The 20,090-nt window shown below is 53.8% G+C and overlaps 1 protein-coding gene across 1 annotated transcript in view; it reads right to left on the bottom strand.

Annotated features, from left to right (window-relative positions):
- The window catches only part of LOC104079712 (N-terminal EF-hand calcium-binding protein 3-like), a gene marked incomplete at its 5' end in the record, with an annotated part of 22,179 nt that extends 6,094 nt beyond the window's left edge, over positions 1–16,085 (bottom strand). Inside the window, 4 exons of the mRNA XM_009581841.1 lie at positions 7,659–7,756; positions 8,101–8,126; positions 14,907–15,015; positions 16,061–16,085. Coding sequence (XP_009580136.1) covers positions 7,659–7,756; positions 8,101–8,126; positions 14,907–15,015; positions 16,061–16,085 — 258 coding nt within the window. The remainder of the gene's footprint in view (positions 1–7,658; positions 7,757–8,100; positions 8,127–14,906; positions 15,016–16,060) is intronic.
- Between the last annotated feature and the right edge of the window lie 4,005 nt (positions 16,086–20,090).

Raw genomic sequence — 20,090 nt, 5'->3', positions numbered from 1 at the left:
GCATCCAACAGGAACACAGGGCTGTGTGCCCTTTCCCCACCACTCTCCTCCCTGGTCTGACGTGCAACGTGGGCATTAGTGCTGGGGGCATGTAGAGGTAGGTCCAGGGGGGCACACAAGAAGCATTGTGGAGAATGAAGTGGTCACTGTGCGTCCTGGCAAGAAGGCAAGCTGGCCCAGAGGGCACCCAAATAGTGGTTCAGGATGCACACCATGCCCCAGGAGCAGGTCTGAGAAGCACAGAGAGCCGGGGAAGTGCCTGGACACACATAGGCACCCCAAACTCCTTCTTTCCTTTGCCAGCTGTGACCACAGATCCTCTTGGGCAAAAATCTGGGTGCAATGAACAGCCACAGCCTGGAACACAGCTCCTTTCCACGTGATATGGGTTCTGCTGGCAGCACTATCCCCTGCAGATTGGTCCAACCACTCTACTTCCCTGTCCAGTTTTCACTTGCTTCCTTAAAACCACCTGGAGTTTTGTCCTTGCACTGTTAGATGACCCAAGGGCCTGCTATGTCTCCATGGACCATGAAGGAGACCTCCACGATCAAGGTTACCATTATCCAGCCAGATTTCAGGCCCCCGATGGGCACTGGATAACCCTGGACAAGGAACGGTTCTGCTGCCCAGCAAAGCTACTCCACCAAAGCTCCCCAGGGCTCCACCACTTGGCCTTGCAGAGCCTCCAGAAGGTACCCGACCATGCCAGGAGGGACACAGTGGGTAACATCGTGCTGTCAGGGGGCTCCTTGATGTTTCCTGGCTTTCCCAAGAGGATGTGCTTAGAGTTGAATGCCCTGTTCCACGGCACTGGCTGCCAGATTCAGGTCCTGGCGAGCCCGGAGAGGGGCACAGCACCCCTCCTGGGTGGAGGGGGCTCGATGGCAGCGTCGCTCACGTCCTTCCAGCGCGCGTGGATGGCAAAGGGCGAGTACCAGGAGCATGGTGCCGAGTACATGCACAAGATATTCCAGTAGGCAGACGACGACCATGCACTCAAAGCATCCCACCAGCAGGGCATAGCTCCTGCTGCAGGAAGATGGTCTCCGAAACACTGCCTTGCTCCGGGCAGAGCTATGGCGGCTGTGGTGACCGAGGGCCAGCTCCTCTGCTGCTGCAGGAGCGCGAAGTCAATTCAAACGCTCCCAAAGAAGTAAACTACTACTCATTTACACTCTAGGTTATTTCTGTGCCTATCCACCACAACTCTAATAAGCACGTGTCCGATCAGGCTGGCAACACAACCGCGGCTTGTGCTGTTAATTCAGGACCCGCCGACTGTCTGGGTACAGCCAGGCGACAGCCGAGCCCCAACACTCCAAGCTGGAGGCCGTGCACATCTAGAGCACTGCTGCAAAGCTGTCTTGAATGCACTGCCTGCAGCTGCTGGCACGGGGAAAGGGGCTGCTCCAGCAGGCAAGAAAGCTCCTTCTAGCAGTCAGTGCAGCAGAACCCCTGAGGTCCGTGGGGAGCCACAGGGGTGGGAGGAACGAGCTGAGGAGGAGAAGGTCCACACGGTGCCTGCACTGCAGCAACTTTGGGTGGTAGGTGGATTTCTGATCTTGCCACTGAAGCGGCTCAGCACTGGGTACAGAGGATGAGCCAGTGAAAACCAGGGAACTGAATTCACTCTTTGTAATTTTGGTATAAAGGTCATTTGGTGCTTCAGGGAGCCGATTCAGCTCACTGAACAGGCAGAAAAGCACTCACCCGGCTTTGGTGCTGCTTTAGCGAACTGACTCAGCTTAGCAGACGATTAGAAAAGGATCAGAAGTTGCATGGAGGAAGCAGCTGGGAAGCACTGCCCAGCTGTCATAGCAGACTCCTTTCCCCATGGCCAGCCCCCATGCTCAGCTCCTCAAGGGACACAGAAACCATGGGACATCACTGTGAGCATTAAGAGAGACAGGACTGGCTGTAGGAGGTCAAGGAAGGAGTCTCCACCTGATGCAGGAGGGCTGGTTGCTCCACAGGAGCATCCACCAGGAGAGGTCAACCCCTTTCCTTGACAAGACGAGGAGACAGACTGGACCAGAGTCACCTCTGCCTTCCGTGTCGTGTCTTCATCGCCCCCAAGGCTGCAGCACAGACCAGGAGCCAGGCTGCCTTCACCCCCCCAAGCACCATGAACTCCCTCTTTCATGTCCAAAATAAAGTCCAGCAATGCTACCGTATTACTCAGGTCAAATATTTCCAATTCCTACTGTGTTTCTCTCCAACACACAGGAGAACTGAGGATCTTGAATTCCAGAAGCTCTGCACAAAAGCACGTGGATGTAATCATTCCGATGCTGGTGTCAAAAACCTGTTGGGGAGGGGGGGCCGCAGGGAGGGTCTTGAGCCCCACATGGTTTTCTGGTTCCTCTGCGCCACAGCTGAGCCACCAGCTCAGTCCCGGAGCTGCGTCTGCCTGGGGCTGCTGGCACAGCTGCAGCTGGCCGGGAGGGGAAGGTAAGTGGAGAGGATGCTCACCTACCGAGCACTGCCCCGGGCTCGTGCTGGAGCGGGGGAAGGAAGGCCACAGCCACTCCCCACACCCTCCCACCACCTGGGCGAGCAGAGTCCTCTGCCCAGCGGCTGCGCTGCCAGTGGGGTTTCATCTGTGCTTGTTTTCATCTGTGCTTGAAAACGAATCTCATTTTTCTGCCAGAGGAAGAGGATAGCAGCAAAGCCGATCCGATGTGGCCGTGGGAAGCTGAGCTCCACCTCTGCATCTCCAGGCTTTCCCCAGCCAAGCATCCCACCTGCTCCCACAAGCTTTCCTTTTCCTCGGCCCTAGAAGATCGAGAGCATGGGGCCGGGGACTCCAGGCAGGGACCCTGCCGCTCCCCCTGCCCACTCCTTCACCTCCTCACTCCCAAGGCACCAAAATCCCTGCCAGCGCCACTCCTCTGTGCTTGCTCAGCTCCCGCCAGCCCAGACATGCATCCCCTGCGTACAGGGGAACAACCGACACTCAAACCTCCCCAGGACAAGCCTGAGAAAGAAAGGTGAAGAATCCTAATTGACTGAGTCCCCACGGGGGCACAGCAGAAAGAATACGTTATTCATGCACTGCATGGCCAGGCACAGTCTGTTTCATTTCAGGAGTTGGTCCAAATCCAAATGCTGTCACCCCTCCTTCTGCAGAGACCACTTCCCACAGCAAGCGGCCTCCGCAGCCCTGTGGACCTGCTTAATGAGGTGTGCTCCCATCTCCGATGCATCCTGCCCAGTCCCCCACCGGGGCTGGCTGTGGTCCCCACAGTCTTGGCAGATGGACGCTTCCCCTTGCATGGGGCCCAGATGCTTCCTCCCCGACCGCATCGCTCCCCTTCAAAGGGCGAGGTGCTGGGAGAAGCCCCGGCGTCAAGCCAGCCTCCCAGCACTCCCCATCCTCTCAACTTTCATCCTGAGGATGGCCTAATCCTGATGTCCTCTGTGGATGATGTCGGTGGATGAAGTTTTATCGCAGGAGCAGGCAGCTGCTCCCACTGACATCGTGTCACGGCTGTGGGGGGCACATTCAGCCTGCCCTGAGTCCCGCAGCTTGCCCCAGTGCAGTCCTTACACCCAAACACGCAGGCACAGGCACCAGCCTGGGGTGCCACCCCCCAAAACCCAACTACCAGCCCGGGGCATGACGTGCTCAGAGAGGACTCAGCCTGAAGCTCACCGTGCAGAGGGCTCCCCGTCCTCCTGGTCCCAGCACACCCCAGCCCACCTTGCAAGGGCAAAGCAGGATCCCACACAGACATGTCAGTATTTCAGGTGAGCATTGCACACGACGAGCCAGCTGCCTCCCGTCTCTCACCTCATCAAAAACAGCACACCCAGGGGAACGCGCCAGAAAGAAGGATGGAAATAACCATCTCCCAAGAGAGCCCCAAATGTTGTTTCACCCTTCTGCATCGATTTAGAAAATTTCATGCCAGGGGAGAGAATCAATTGAAAATGCACCTTCTCTTCAGTTCAGCTGCTCGGCCCTCTTCGTTCTCCTCACTTGTGGGCAAACAAGCAAAGCCCTCTCATCAGGTGTTGCACCACGCAGTTCAAACCCCTCTGTAAATAGAGGCTCAATAAAAATGTGCTCTGTCTCACTGAGCGCAGCATTTTCTGCTCATAGCAAAGACTCATGGAAAGGAGTCACAGAGGAAATAACTCAGCAAGCACGAGACAAGGCTTTTTGGGTTGTGGACTGGTATTTCAGCTCCATTGACCCAGATGAAAATCCCAAAGTTGCCAAGAACTGTTGTAATTCTGCTTTTGAGAGGTTTTATTAGTTTCTTATGATGATAGTTAAGCTCCGGACTGAGTGGAGTAGGTGATCGCATAATTCCCGCCAAAGGAGAAACAAGAGTGCCTGACTTGGAGAGGTATTTATGGATTAGTTTGCAGTGTTTACAAAATGGAGAATGGAAAGATTTTAGCATACAGGTCCCCTGTGAGAAATATCAGACCGTTTCCCAAGGTATTTCCACAGTTCACTTCTTACTCTGACACTATTATACTGCAAATGCAAAGCTTAGCCATGGGGTAAGCTGTATTTAGTATACTGAAGCATAGCTATCAGCAGTTATATTTTACAAATACAAGTGGGAATGGCGGAATTTGGAGAAAACCCCTCTTTCCTTGAAAAGGCATCTTTTCTTTACCATGTTTCTACCAACCCAGGGAGGGAGCATAGGAACCCCTAATGATTTGGTTTCCTCCTGCCAACCTGGATGGTTGACCACGAGCAGGTTTGCCGCCCACACATTCACTATTTCCTTCAGTAATTGCAGTCACTTACACAGCAAGAAGGACGAACCCAGCTTGTTTATCACAGCGCTTTATCCTGCAGTTGACAACGTGCACAGCAGACAGCAGATCGAGAAGCCTGCCGGTGAGGAGGCAGCCGCTGACACATGCCATTGATCCAGTCCAGTTACCCTGGCCCGCAGCAACCACGATGGCATGCACGGAGGTGGGAATCCTCAATACCAAAAAGGCTTTCGGTGGCACTGCTTCAAACCACAGCTCCCAAACACACAGCCACAGCATATTCCTGCCGAGCTTTGGTTTCTTTATTTCCCTCTCTCTCCTCCCTGTAGCTCATCGCCCTGACATAGTCTGAGCAAGCCTAGCGCATCGCCCAGGCTCTGCTTTTGTTGTGCTAATGAAGCAGCCCATGCTCTCTGTTTTCCTCCTTGTAAAGTGGACTCATATTTTCATAAGCCTTTTTACAGCTGTGGGGTAAGTACCTGGGGGATGCTGGGGTGAGTAGTTCTGTGGCAGCAGAAGTAAGGAACTACCTGAGATGGACCATGCCCTAACCAGAGATGCTGTGGTTCAACCGGTGAGAGCCAGCTCAAGTCAGAGATCCCCTTCTTCTTCTAGCTGGTCTGGGTATCGCTGCCTCCTCAGGAGTCACGTGAAGCTCTCTTAAATACAGCCTGGGGAAAAACAGGCAGGGACTGAAGATCCTCCAACATCTGTTGACTCCACAGCCCTGTTCTGGAAGCACAGCTTTATGGTGAGGGCTGTTGGAGCGGGCAGGTCTCTTCCAGTTTGCTCAGCAGACAGCACAGCTGCATCTCCAGCAAAAGCAGCTCCACAGAATGAAGTTTCATTCAGCTCTTCCAAGAGGATGGTTTCTCTGCCAAACTGGGGCTCTCCATCCTCAGCCATGGTGGCATTAGAGGTGTTTGAATCCACAGAGTTGAGGGACAGACGTGTAATATGGAAAATCTCTGTTCTCTGCTCCCTCCCCTGGCTCAGAGAGGTGTGAGCTTTAACTAAAATCCAACCTAATAAACCCACTAATCCGTAATAACCCAAGATCGATTCCCATTCTGGAAACACAAACATGGGAATATATTCAGGTCAGAGGAGGTAAGAATGCAGCATTTATCATCTCTGCCAGCCTCTGACAGCGGCAGATTTCCCACAGCTCTGCAAGAACCCTAACCACACGGTTGGAGCATTACCCTCTCCTGCCTTCTCCCCAGTGCAGAGCCCAGCAGACCAGGGAAGCGCAGGGAGATGCTTCCTGGGAGGGTCAGTATCTGCATCGGGGCACCCAGGAGCTCAGGGCTGGGATCAGGGCACCCGGATCAGCACAGACCTCACCCAGGTGAGAGCAGTGCTGTGAACATTGGGCTGCCCTGGCCCCCTGGCTCCGGGCAGATCCAAACACGAGTGGAAAAGCAAGTCCACAAAGATCTGTTTCGACAGGGAAAACCTGCTTCTTTTTTCCAGGGAACACCTGTGGCACCAGAAACTATTAAGTGAATGAATACATCATACCAATACTGTGAAGCGACAGTAAATGTCCTTCGGAGAAATACACGAATATATAAATTCATTACCAAAAAAAACAAAACAGAAAAGAACTGAAATAAAGCCTAGCTCTCTGAAGAGGATTCATTCTCTCCCTCTGGACTTGCATTCAATAACTGTGAAGGGGGCTGGGCAGCTGAACCAAAGAGAAAATGCATTTTCAAGGGATTCCCTCTCCTGGCATGAAATTTCCCAACGTACAGGGAGACACTGCTGAGGCTGGATCTGGCCAGAGGGAAACTCAAAGAGAGGGGAAGATCACTAGAGAGGCACAAACACCACTTCCAATGACTCTGCAGAGCTGACAGCTGGACCGGTCCCCCTTCGTTTCTCTGCTCAATCAATAGGTCAGTGGACGGTGTGCACATGGATGATGCCCTTCATCTGCTTCTTACCAAGCATCGAACCACCACATTGAACGGAAAGAAAGGGCTGGTCCTTCCCATGGCTGTAAAACAGCATCAGCCCCAAGCACACGGCTAAACCATTTAATACATTTTGGACGCAGAGGTCCCCAAGGAGGGTCCCTTCCAGTATTTGCCACTGCTTTTTTGCAGCTGTATTTAGCCCGTGATGCTGCGCACTGCAGACCTCTGCCCTCTGATGCAGAAGCAGGCGAGCTCACAAAGCAGGAGGCTGCTTGCCCTAATTAGCAGCCTCCAATCTGCCTCCCATCGGTACAAGCTGCAGGGAGAGGGAGAGAATTCACCGCAGGGATGAACTTGGCACAAGGCTGGGAGTCAATGAATTTCACCCTTTCCTACCTTCTCCCAAGTGCCTTGCCGTTTCCCAAAGCAGCCTTCCCGCCACAGCAGCTCCTGCCCCCTCAGCGGCCGCCAATTTTTGTCGCTGTGAGCACAGGCTGTGCTAAGCACAAGCTGCTGGGGTCAGTTCAGAGCAGGCTCGACCCCAGAGTCCCCATTTTGCGCCACACTGCTTTGTAGAAAAGACCTTGCTTTGGCTCAGAGGTGCCACACATAGGTTATCAGTGATGCTCCCAGAAACAGTGTCCCCAGGCAAGACCCTGCAAGTGGTCCGCAAGGAGCTGTTGAAACAACCGCTGCCAGAGCCCTACGAGGAAGGAGAACCCAAAGACATCTCCAGAGCACAAAAGCATTAGCCCTACCCTTCTCCTCCAGCACGGCTCCCCCTCCTCCAGGCATGCTGCAGGCTGTGCTGCTGCAGCACTCACTGCACAAGGAGACAACCGAAGCACACACAGGCAACCCCATTGATCTGGGAGGTACCACGTTTGCTGCCTCTGACACCTAAGTTTAATGCTAAGCAGCTAAGGTCACCACGGCTTCTGTTATGCACCCACCTGCCCCACTGCCCTCCCGCGGTCCCACCCTTACCAGCTTGGTTTTGTCCATGGCTGCCAGGACTGCAGAGTTGAGGGCTTCCAGGGCGGAAAGCACATTCCTGTATTCTCCGAGATAGGCCGAGAAATAATCTGAAGCAGGAGAGAAGACCACGGTGAGCTTCCCGAGCACCTCCATCCCTGCCTCCCCTGCACTTACTGCTTCCCGCATACAGCCCAGCGCTGCAGGGGGGCATTCGCATCCCTCTCCAGAGTCACGCTCCCACCTGGACTGAAATGAATCCTTTCAAATCCCCAGGGACAAAATCTCCCATCCCCTTAGGAAAACCACAGATGACCTCTGTGCTGGGATTCAGGCACAGGGATTGTCAATGCCACTTGACCGCCCAGCCCTGCCCAGGTCAGACATATACAAAGCCCCACCACAGACCCTCGAGAGAGGAAGCCCTCTGAGGCAGGAATATGAGCTTACTTACCACACAATTTCTCCGTGTCCACGTTGCTACAAGAAACAGAAAAATAAGCTCTTGTTAGATGATGTGAGGCTGGTTCGGGAGAAACAGTTGTGGTGAGCAGGGTCTTGAGGGCTTGTCTTGAGTCCCCAGTGGATTTACTGCTCCTCCCATGTATTTTCAAAAGCTGTATTAGAAAAATAAAAAGCTGCACAAGTTTAGAGCCAGCAGCTCAGAAGCCATGCCCAGCACCTGCAGCACCCAGGCAGGGCTGCAGAGCATCACCTCTGCTTCAGGGGCTGAAAGAGCAAGCAAAGCTGCTCCCACCACCATCTCCTGGAGCTGGAGTGCGCTGGGAAAGTGTCTGTGAGAGCAGAATGAGGCTGCGAGGGAGGTAAGGGGAGACAGGCAGCACCGCACACCCCTGGGCTGGCAGCCCCATTTCTGAGCCCTGGAGCTGACGAGCCCCAGAAGCTGCTTCTTCAACACAACCCCTTCCTCCAAAGGTGCGAAGCATTCAGCCAGGGCTCCCTCCTCGTCTCCCTTGACCTCAGCCCAGGTCCTCCCTCATGGCTGCCCCATGAGGCATGAGGCACCCTCCTCTCCCATCTGCTCCATGGGTGCCCCTGGCTGCTCCTCCTCTTCCCTGTCTTCAGAGCCTGGGTGATGTGGGGCTGGCTTCAGGGCAGGGGACTGGATGGCTTCATGGCCCGCAAGAGGAGTTGTTCTTGCTGTGAAGGCCATTAAAGCAGGGATCTGGGTCCAAAAACCTGGAGGCGGGGGCCAGCCCCCCACCCCTTTTTCAGTAACAGAGAGCACTGCACCGGAGAATCAATGCTGGCATCCCTGCAGGGCTTGGACAGGTCCCTCCTGTCGCTGATAAAGGCGCTGCTGGGGTGGAAGGGGAGGAGGAAATGTCCAGAAATAGCCACGTTTTCGGGATGGGATGTCAAGCAGAACCGTGGCTTCGCGTAAGCTGTCAGATCCACTCAGGTGGAACTGCTTGCAGAACTGCTTGCTCTGCCCGGCATCACCTGCAGGGAAATGCCCCAGGATATCGTTTATTCAAATCAGCCTCTGCTCAAGAAATTCTGCTGTCTCAAAATCCCCTAAATGATTACAACCATTTTTAATCCTGATTGGGAAAGTGGAAGAGAGCACAAAAGAGAGTTTTTTAAGTGTTTAAGTGCTGTCACATGTGGAGGAACCAGTGATACCTGGAGTTTGCTGGGCTCCAAGCGCAAGGATGGCTGCAGTGCCGCTGCCCGGGGCAGTCAAACCACGGCCGCATCGCCCTGCCCCCCTGCTGACACTGTCCACAAGGCAAAGGGACAAAAATGCACCGAGGTAAAATTAGCGGAGAGTGTGGGAAGTGTCCAAAAATGCCAGGCCAAGTACAAGTGTAATAATTTCAGCAAAATCTTCCCACAGCTTTTCCCCCCGAAACACTAAAGGCTGCATCTCTCTTTCTGCTGGGTTTCCACTTAGAGTACTTTAATAATAGGCAGTGCTTCTAGTCATCAAAATATTTTGCTGTGAGACATCATTGCAGACCCGCAGCAGTGGGACTGCAGACCCTCCTGTTTAGCTAATTGCATCAGGCGCCTTCTTAGGCAATGGAGACGGGCAGTTTTAGGATGTGATTTGGCTCATCTATTTTAAACACCTACCGCAGGAGCTGATTAAGGCAGGGCTCTGGCGCACTGTCCTGGCACTGCAGACAGTTTTTAAAGTGGATAAAAAGTGTTTCCCTTGAGACGCAATACAGATAATCAGCAAAACCACAGCCCCTTCTTCTGCTGACTCCACTCCATCAAACTTTGCTGATCCCATCTCTGAGCAGCTCCAAGCATCCAACCACAGCTCTGCTAGATAGAGTGACTGGGGTTTGAAGCACAAATTTAAATTGGAAAAATGTCTTGCTCCTTCTTAATTTTTCCACGTATTTCTGAAAGCTGCCTGGAGCCTTGCAGAGCCGCTCCTGCTGCACTGCCACAAGAGACTTGGCACCACAGCACCCGCAGCACTGCTTGTTAAACCCGTGCCCCAGAGCAGTAACTGCAGCCACTGGTTCCCATCCAAGAGATGGGTGAAAGCCACAAATGGATATGGACATGAGATAACAAAATACACAGTGAAACACCTAATGCACACGTTATCCAGGCATTTGCATCCGTCCCCAGTGAGAACCTGGGGCTGGGACTGGTTTCACCAAGAAGAAGAAGAGGCCACCAGCTCAACCCACTATCCAGTTCCCCACCTCGGCTCCAGCAAGCAGGCATCTGTGTGACAAAGAGCTACTATCAACACCAACCCTCTGGCTTCTAAGGAGAGGCCAAGAGATTATTAATAGCTCTTTCTATCTTCTCTGTTTGCTGCTTAAAAACAAACGTTAACTAATCATTCACTAAAACACTGAACAGTTAAACACTGAACCAATCACCAAGATCTTGTGGCAAAAATCAGCCCTCTGGGAGTTGTCCAGTGGAAGATCTGCTCCCTTCCCAATGCAGCCTGGTCCGTCAGCAACCCTGCATGGCCACCTCTTCCCATGTTCCGCATCCTGCAGCAGCCCCTAGGGCACACTTAGGGGCAGGACGGAGCGCAGCAAGCAAATTGCAGGACCGATGGTGCCATTTTCATGCTACCAGAAGCTACTTCATACCAGAAACCAGGAGGAGCTCATGTAAAGAACCTTCACGTCAAATCCTGACCCATTTTGCAGGGCTGCAACGGGGCAGCAGGCTTTGCTCCGCTCCTCTCTCTGCCATCCCCTCTCCCACTCCAAGAGAAGAGCCATCCTCTGCCTCCAAAGTACTCATCCTGAGACTCTCCACATTTCCAAATAGCTGTATTTTGACTGTGCTCAAATCACTAATTAACTGTAATTAAGCTTGAACTGATGATGAAGGATCTTGTCATCATTACGCTATTGGGATTTTGTCAGAATGCGCCTGGAATTTATGCAAGAAAACAGCAATCAGCTTCAGCAAAGCAGATGGGAATTTTTTTATTTTTATCATTTATCATGTTGGGAACCTCTGCTGCCATCACAGATCTGGTTTCCAAACCTTTTCAGTGTGATCCAGAGTGTTTCAGCCACTCTCCATCATTCAAAGACTGGCAGACGCTGCAGTTCTGGGTCTCTGACTAAAGAGAGGGGAGGAAAGTTCACACAAGTCCCTTCTTCCACAGAACCAGAGGCTTGAGGTTATTTTCACTGAGAGTTTTTAAAAACCACCAGGTCAGCACTCTCACCTCTTTTACTTGTGGCTCAACATCAGAGACATAGGCTCTGGGCAGTCTGTACCAAATTCCTGCCACCACCATCTGACCGCTCTCACACAAAGGATTTGCCAGACCTTATTTTTCTAAATTTTCCCAGCAGATGCAGGACAGAAAGACACGCGAGGTCCACACGACACTTCCCTGGGCAGGTTTCACAGTCCCCTGCAAAGAGCAGTAGGCATGCAACCTATGCAACCTATGAACTACAACGTTCAGTCCAAAGCCCTTTTTAACCGACTCTCTGCTAAGTTGTCCCCGTGAGACCCTGGGATCTGCTGCCATCCCGCCTTGCTGGGCTGCAGACGGGCACACGGTTGCTCAGAAACCAAACCGCACTATGCGTCTCCCAAGACGCTTCTGCAGCAATGTAGCTTTTTCATCCCTTCAAGACATTTGTCTCTTCTGACCCAGACGTTTCAGTGGATGAAAACGCACTTTTCCAGAAGATGAATCTTTCTGTTCTGTGCCAGTGCCAGAGCTGGCGTGGAACTTTCTGACAAGCTAAAAGCAACAGTGGACCTAGCTGTTGTACCAAACTGCAATAAAGAGTTGAATTCAGTTTCAACATTATTTTTTAAATGTCAAAGAATTAGAGCAAGGAGATATTTGAAAGCCAAAATGGAACAATTTTCAGAAAGGCAGAACAAAAAAAGCCTCATGGGGAAACGTAAAATCTGAACCAAATGCAACAGAGGTGCCTGATGCACAGACCACAGCGTCCCACCCAAGCGTGGGGTGGATGGGAAGTGGAGCAAAGATCGGATGGGAAGGATGGGCAGAAGAGGAGAGCGTGGTGCTGTGGGCTCTCTGGAAGGAGAGCAAGTAATGTATGAAACCTCCGAAACATTCATCTTCCCAGATGTCAGCTCTGGACCCAGCGGAGCAGCTGCAGGTTCGCAGTGATGAGTGAGGGTCAGGACGTGTCTGGGCAGTGTTCTGTTACCCAGACACAGAGTGTGCCTGGGTAGAAAGGTCTCCGTTACTCTCTCTCCTTGGGTCAGGCTGGCACTGTCAAAAAAACACAAGTTTCAGCCTAGACCTGAGGAACACAGCACCCTTGTGGCCAAATCCACCCACCGGATTAAGGGTGAAACTTTCCCATCATCAGAAAAGCTACACAAAAGAAGCACACCAGATGTCTGTAGAGCTTGTAGTTGCTTTCCAGCTTTGTAATACTTTGAGTATCACCTCAAGTAATAACTCTTGAATCTGGCAGCAAATTTCAGCCAGCTCTCAAAAATATTAAGTTCCTGCAAGTGCAAGGCAAGCAGGCAGCCTGGAAGAGAGGGGCTGTCCAGCCCCCCGCCGAGGGGACAGCAGGGCACCAGCACAGCCCTTACCAGACACCAGAGGTTGTACAAAGGAGCAAGTCCCCCTGCACACCCCAAAAACAAATGCCAGAAAGTCCAGCTCTACACACAGAGGCACAGAGGCCTCTATGAGGCCCAGCGCGCTGAACACCGCTTGATTTCTGTTACCTGACTCTGTGCAGTGGGCAAGCAGTCCCTGGGCAGCCCCTGGGGACAGATAGGGTCATGCCTCCCTGGGGACAGGCCTGTCTCTCCAAGTCCCTCATCCCAGCAGGCAAGCGGCTCTGGGTCAGGATCAGGCAGTCGCAGCGCAGCCCCACGTTGGGCAGGATGCCTCTTACCAGACAATAAGCTGAGCGCCAGACTCCCTCTCTGGGAGGTCCCACCTCCTCCTCCTCCACAAGCTGGGGATGAAGCTGAAGAAATCACGCACAGTTCCCTGCTGCCACCTCCCACGTCCCGCTCCCGCCTGCTCACACTGAAGCTGTCCCATGCACTGACCCTGCGCATGGACCATGTCCCAGCAAGGGACAGAAACAAGAACTACACCTGCACCGGCCTCAAGGCTGGAACGCAGGGTCCCTTCTGCTCTTCATGGCAGAAAGAGATCAAAGACCCAATGGTCATGCCCTGCTAACAGATGTCACCAGCTCAATGCTGCAACTGCCACGTTGTCATAGCTACCGCACCGTCATTACGGGTAATGAGTTATAGAGAGCACTGCTGCAGCCAGGGCCGTGCATGGCTCTCAGAGACAGCCCACTCGCACGGGGCCCCTTCAGTCAGTCCTGTTTATCTGCTCTGGACAGACGGAAGAAGCCCAACCTGAAAGCCATCGTAAAGCCTAAGATCTTCACCGTTCAGTGAAGGGCATGGTTAAAACTCTTGCAACCCGTGTTTTCCAGCAGTATTGTATGGGGGGTGACTCCAAGGTCACCCCAAAATGGAGCAAGAGGAAAGGAGCATTTGCAGAGCAAAGGAACGGCTCACTGCTACCTCCCTGGGATCACAGCCCAAAAAGACAGAGGTATTTTCAGGCGACACCTCCTGCTGCCCACATCCAATACGCCCAACTGGCAGGACAGGCAGCAACAGACAGCCAGGCTTAAAAGAAAGCGGCACCAGGGGCTGCACACACCCACACACCCATCAGCCCACTTCTCTGCCCCATCACTAAAGTGGGAGCATCAGCTAAAACCACCACCCCGACACTCGGCAGGAGTCAATCATCCCCACTCCCCCAGTCCTGCATGGATGATGTGGGGACTTGCAGCCAGGGACCACTGGGTATCCGCTGTCAGTGGCTCAGTGGCATTCGGCGGCTGTTGGCATCTCAGCATGGCACGGGCCCTCTGTGCCACTGCCCTGGCTCCCTGCAAAGCCCTGGGACCAGGTGTGCAGCTAAGGCTGCTCCGAGTTACCTCTCCCTGGCGGGGACCTGCTCAGACACTGCCCTGGCCAAGGGCATTAGAGAGGTGCAGGAGATGCTTCCTGGGGTGCCAGGGAAGTGGCAGGAGCCAGAGACAAGCCTGCCGCCCAAGACCGGGAGGAAGCTGCAGCCACTTTCTCCCCCAGCAGCATCCCTCCATTTGAACAAGCAGCCCCCAGACACGCATTTTACCAATGGCCAGTTTCTCCCAGTGCCAAAACATGCTCGTTCACAGCGGCCGGCAGGGCAGAGGGACCCCAGCAAGGCCATGCTGATATCCGAAAGACTGGGATGAGAAACCCAGCCGAGCCCAACAGACTCTTCTAGATAGCACCAGTAAAGAGGAGACCAGGGGGTTTCTTTTTTTAAAAGTAGCTGGCCTAAATTCACAGTTACACTCATAAGGCCCACTTCTGGTGGAAAGCCGCTCTTACATAAGTGAAAAGCAGTTCCCTGTGTCAGCAGGGACCATCGTTCACACGTGCTCCTCCTGCAGACACAACCTGCTCTGTAGAGCTGTATATTTCTGGAATACATTTTTCAAACTAACATAATGTAATTTTAAATGTATGCTTGCTTTTACAGAACTACAGTAAATCTGATAATGACTGTTCTCAAAATGTCTGGCTTCTCTCATCACCAATGCTTGTAGCTGGTGTTCAATGGATTTTAACATCTGCGTGTTACAAGGTTTATCTCACCCTGACTATTTATCACACCCGCCTCCAAATGTCCTCCATCTACAGTCAAGCAGTTTTATATTCCCCTTCATCTCCTCTCCTCTGTGCCACCACAATACTTACTCTGAATGACACCTGTCAATTCCACTGAACAACTCCCACAGCTCCTCCGAGCTCAGGATCCCATCAGCGAAATAGTTCTTGAACTCCTCAAATGACAGCTTCCCATCATCTGCATTTAAATAAAAGGGAAGAATAATTATATCTCTGCAGAAAGAAGCATGCAGGCCCCAGCAATCCTCCGCCCAGCAGCCTCTCTACTGGGAGCGTGGGACAGTTGGGCGTGTTGTGCATAATAATTAGAGCAGATATCTCAGTGAAAGCATGTCCCACCAGTCCCCATCAAAAACCCAGGAGCGCTGGCAAGCAGGGCCACTGCTGCGGGAATTTCAGCCCCTTCCAAAAGACCCCACTGAAACATTTTCAGAAACGCATGCAGACACTCTGTATTTAGATGACTGTCCAAGCTGACTGTCCAAGTAAAGAGTCCACTACAAACAGCACAGTGAGGACAGCATCAGGTTTTTATGGAAAGAAAATCTCTCCATTGACTCAAGAGCTTTTTCCTTCCTCTCTGTGGAGGACTTCAGCTCCTGGGCTGCATTTTGATCTGCAACAAAAGCAGCTCCTGGAGCCTGCAAGCTAGCATGAAGGAGAAGAGTCCAAGAGGGGATAGGAAGGCTCAGAGAAATAACTATGATTTTGGTGCCAGATTAAAAACAGGGTAGCAGAGCCTAAGTCTCAAATGCCAGGGGCTCCAGCGGGCATCCAGGAACAGGGCCACCCAACCGGGGGCACCTGTAAAACTCTGGACTGCGCGCAGAGACTGAATCAATCCTGTAAGGGACAGAGCAGAAGCCTGACAGCCCCTGGGCTGCCTGCTGCCCAGCTTGCTTTGCCTTCCCTTCTCACTGCTAGCAGTGCAGAGGAGAGATTGTGTGCATGCAGAGAGGAGAAGGGCTTGGAAGGGGCTCTGTCCTGCGTGGTGCACGGACGGTGAATTGGGGGAGCCCACTTCCCCAGCCCCTGGCCAGACCCTTTGCTCCAGTGCGTTTTCCTCCAGGCAAAGCAGAAAAGCATTTTTCTTGCAGCCAGAGAGCTGCATACCCTTATCCTCCTTCACTCTTTCAGCCAAACCTCCCAGCAGGGATGGGCTGCACTGCTTCACTCAGACCCGGGCAGGGAGGGGGAGGCAGCAGCAGGAACAAAGCACTCACCGTTCTTGTCGGCTCGTCGGAAAATCTGCAAGAGAAAATACGACAGGGTTTAGCGAGGCAGCAGGGAGAGCAGCGCGGCTGAACAGCAAGCCAGGCGGCACCCGGCACTGCCACCATGGGAAAACCGCCTCCCGGAGCCCGGGTAACCGCGGAGAAGCCCCCGCTGCCAGCAGGCCAGCGCCGCACAGGCCGCTCCGGGGAAATTCCCCTTCGCAAACAATTAAAACCATTTCTCGCCTCCAATGCACAAAGCTCTCAGCACAGCCGCCGCTGCCCGAGCGAGCCCAGTGCTCACACCAAGCATCTTTTAGAGAACACAGAGGGAGACAAAGTAGAAAGGGCTTTGCTACACCCTTGTGATGGAAAGTGTTTAATTTTTGAGACCCTTTAAATGAAAGAACATTAAGCATAAAACCACTCCATAACAGGAGCACTTTATGCATCACCGCTGGCACTTCACCCGTCTGCACTGAGGAGTAGCTCTTGTCCTGCACTTTGTAATCACCCTTCACAACAATCCTTCCTGCGACACCTCAACATGCACACACACTGTAATTAATAATTAATGAATTAATTAATCTGTAGCTAATTCTGCCACAGAGCACAGCTGGAGAGCTGCTCCAATTCAGGGTCTCAACCCAGGTTCCTAACCCCGAGGCTTCTGCCTGCAGCCCAGAAGAAAGCTAGGGCTTCTCACCCCTGCCTGGCTCCTCTTTCACCAATAATTATCGGAAGGTCTGGGGCTGACTCTGGTGAGGAACAGCATCATTTCTGAAGCCTGGGAACATCTTGCCAGACAGAACAATACAAGGTTTTGGCCAGCACATCCTAACAGAGCCAATGACAGAAAGTTGTGTGTGTGGCAACTTTCTTCTTTTTCATCATCCTGGTTGATGAAGAAATCTGAAGGTCTGAAGAAAGATCAGGAATGAAAATGGGCAGGAAAAGGGGAAAGCGGACTTTGTTGTATTCTTTTCCACACACCTGCAAAGAGGAGACCACTGATAAAACCGCCCCCGGACCAGCTCTGCTCCCTGCCGCAGGAAGACACGTCTCTGCCACCTGCCCCCTCCACCCCCAGCTCCCTTCCGCAGCGCTCACTGACAGCTTTGCTGCGCGTTTTGAGGGCACAGGCCCATATCTAGCCATTGAGATGTCCCTGAAAAATCGCTTTGAGGTAAAAAAACAGCTGCCCAGAGAAACCTCCGCTGCTCACTCCTGAGGAAGCCACTGGCTTGTAACCGGGCAGAGGCTTTTCTGATGCTGGTCCCAGCTGGTCCTTCCCCACGACTGAAACCAGGAGCAGGGACACCTCCTCAGAGGATGCTCTTCTGAACAAGGCAAGCTCCTCCTGGCCCAAGCCGCTGCAGGGAACGGAGGCTGCCCTGAGCCAACCAGCGTTAGGTAACGTTCCCTCCGGGACACGGGCTTCTAGCCGGCCAGGCTGCTGCCCTTGCAGGAAAGCAGGGCGGACGCTCTCTGAACGCCCAGTAGGACTCACTGGATGCGCTTTGGAGCTTTACCACTACCAGCTGAGACAGGAACCCGCAGCTCCCACACGCTGGGGATTTCTCTGGGTTTCAAAGCAAAACTTTCTCCAGGCTAAAGGGTTCACTCGCGCATCAGGGGTCTCACGGCTGCAAGGCTGCACATGCCAGGGCTCCCTGGCTGCCGGGGCAGCTCTGCCTGCAGGCAGGGGCAGCACCAGTGGGTCCCACGTGCCTGTGCCACCCTGCCGCCACCCTGCCTCAGGCACACCACCTTCCATCAGGCAAAAGCTTAATCCTGCAGAGCTCTCTGTCATCAGAGGGACATGTGGCTCATGCAATGACATCTCTATGACTCCAAATGTCACTGAGCCCAGCCAGCTCATCCCAAAGGCAACCAAGTGTCACCCAGGCACTTAAGAAATGCAGATTCAAGTGAGGCCAAACATTTCCCACTCCCAGGCTGGCCTTGCTCAGCAGGGTCTGTCTGCAGGCTAAGAGGGAGAGCACAATTTCGGGGGGGATCCCATGGGGCTGAGAAGGTCTCTGATACGGGGTGAGCCCATCCTGGATTCAGCATAAATCTCTGCAAACAGAGCTGACGCTTCTCCCTCGCACACAGGACCAGCGGTGCATTAGAAAAGCCCTGCCAGTGCACAACACAACAGTTGCCTGAAGTTCAAAATAAATAAATGTGGCACAAGCAGCAGAGCTGCGAGAGCCCTGCGGGGTGAGGCCACATCTGCTCCACATCCCCCAGGGATGGTGGGGCTCCTCGCCGCCTCCAGCGAGCTGCAGAGGGGTGCCTTGGTGAGTGCTGCACGCACTGGAAAACACCGATGGCCCCTGTGCACGAGGCAGGATCCAACTCCAGCCACGCAAAAATAGTGCAGAGCCGTTTCCACGCTCCACAGGGCGACCCCCGGCCCCCCCGGGGCACAGGCACACACAAGGCAATGGCAGGTAAGCGCTGCTCCCAGTGCAAAAGCCCGGCACAGACGGCAGCCCTGGGACAAAGCCAGGGAAAAGTGATGCAAAGCCAAGCTGGGAATGGGATCAGGTCTGCGTCGGCTGCTGGAGAGGCCCTACAGTTAATCCCTCACTTGCACTTGGGGGGGCTGGCAGTCTCAGAAACACAAGGACACTGCCTTAAGCCTGAGAAAGGCACTTCCCTTAGCCCTTGGCTCTCAGGCTTGCATCCGCAGCCCCACTCAGTGCCTGCAGCAGCAGACACGCTGAGACCAATGGAGGAAGCACTGAACCGGCATTTATGTGAGGATGAACCCCCCACACCCCGGGAAGGAGGGACATTATAGAGCTTCTCCCTGCCTGCAGGGCTGGAAGAAACCGCAGCTGCTGGACACACAGCCAGGGACACGCCGGCTGTTGGGGAGGGGACAGCTGCCCTGGGGACACTGTGCTCATCGACTCACCGCAGGCTAACACAGGCTGTGGCCGCACACCGGCGATAAACAGCAGGCTGTCCATGCGGCTTTTCTGAACCTCTTGTACACCGAGAGGGGAGTAAGCAAGCCCTGAGCACCAGCCCGGGGGACAAATCTCCCAGAGGTTTGAGATGTCTGCACAAACAACTGCGATGCCAGCACTGCGGTTTGTACCGCGCCTGCAGCGAAGCATCGCAGGCAAAGCCCTCCTCCTCCTCACCTCTCCTGAAGGCAGGCGATCTACGGGCAGCGAGGTGGCGGCTCTGGTCCCAGGGGAAGCAGCAGCTGCCACCTGGGATCTGTTGTGGGCAGCTCTGCCTTCCCGTTGCCTGAGGGGCAGGCTGGGATCCTGCTCCGCTGCGGCATGGGGCAGCTCGCCCTGACAAGCCTGGAGGGGGCAGCTGGAGACCAGCCAACTGCCCAGACCAAAAGCGGAGATATTAAACTCACCCTGCCAAGCTCCGGAGTTGACGCAGGGGCAAAGGGAGCCACAGGGAAGAGGAAGGGAAGCTGCCAGAACCAGGAAAGCAGTGGCTAGCACTGTTAACACTTCCCATTTTAATTGCCTTAATGACGCCCTGAGGGATAGATGTGGGACTCAGTGAGTGCCTGGAGGAGCTGAGCTGGAACACAGCTGTTACCACCAACCCCCCTCCAGCCCATCTTCCATCAGCCAAGTAATTAGTGCAGTTAATGATGCTGGCTGGAGAGCCCTGCAGTCTGAAATCCCCCCATGGTGGGAGAGAGACCCTTACCCTCCGCTGGAAGCTGTGAGCGCCACCGCAGCCGAGGGAGGCGCGCTTTCCAGCTGCTCCCTGGTGAAGCTGTGAGCGCCACCGCAGCTGAGGGAGCCGCGCTTTCCAGCTGCTCCCTGGTGATGCCAGGAGGTCTCCCAGACGGAAGATCGGACCAGGCATGGCATTCATCTTCCCAAAGTGCTGCCTGAGATCTCCTGCTTCCCTCCTCTCGGATGAGCTGGGACACAGGAGGTGGCACCACCCGGACCAGGACAGGACAGAGATGACAGCTGGCACCATCCTGGGCTGTCCAGGTGCTGGGGCACCACACCAACCCTCGCCCTTAACCCTCACTTGCTTT

The sequence above is a fragment of the Fulmarus glacialis genome, unplaced genomic scaffold (genome assembly GCF_000690835.1).
Source record: "Fulmarus glacialis isolate BGI_N327 unplaced genomic scaffold, ASM69083v1 scaffold1867, whole genome shotgun sequence".
In the NCBI taxonomy this organism is placed as follows: Eukaryota; Metazoa; Chordata; class Aves; order Procellariiformes; family Procellariidae; genus Fulmarus; species Fulmarus glacialis.
Note: the sequence above shows the minus strand (reverse complement) of the source record. Positions and strands in the feature narration are given on the sequence as shown.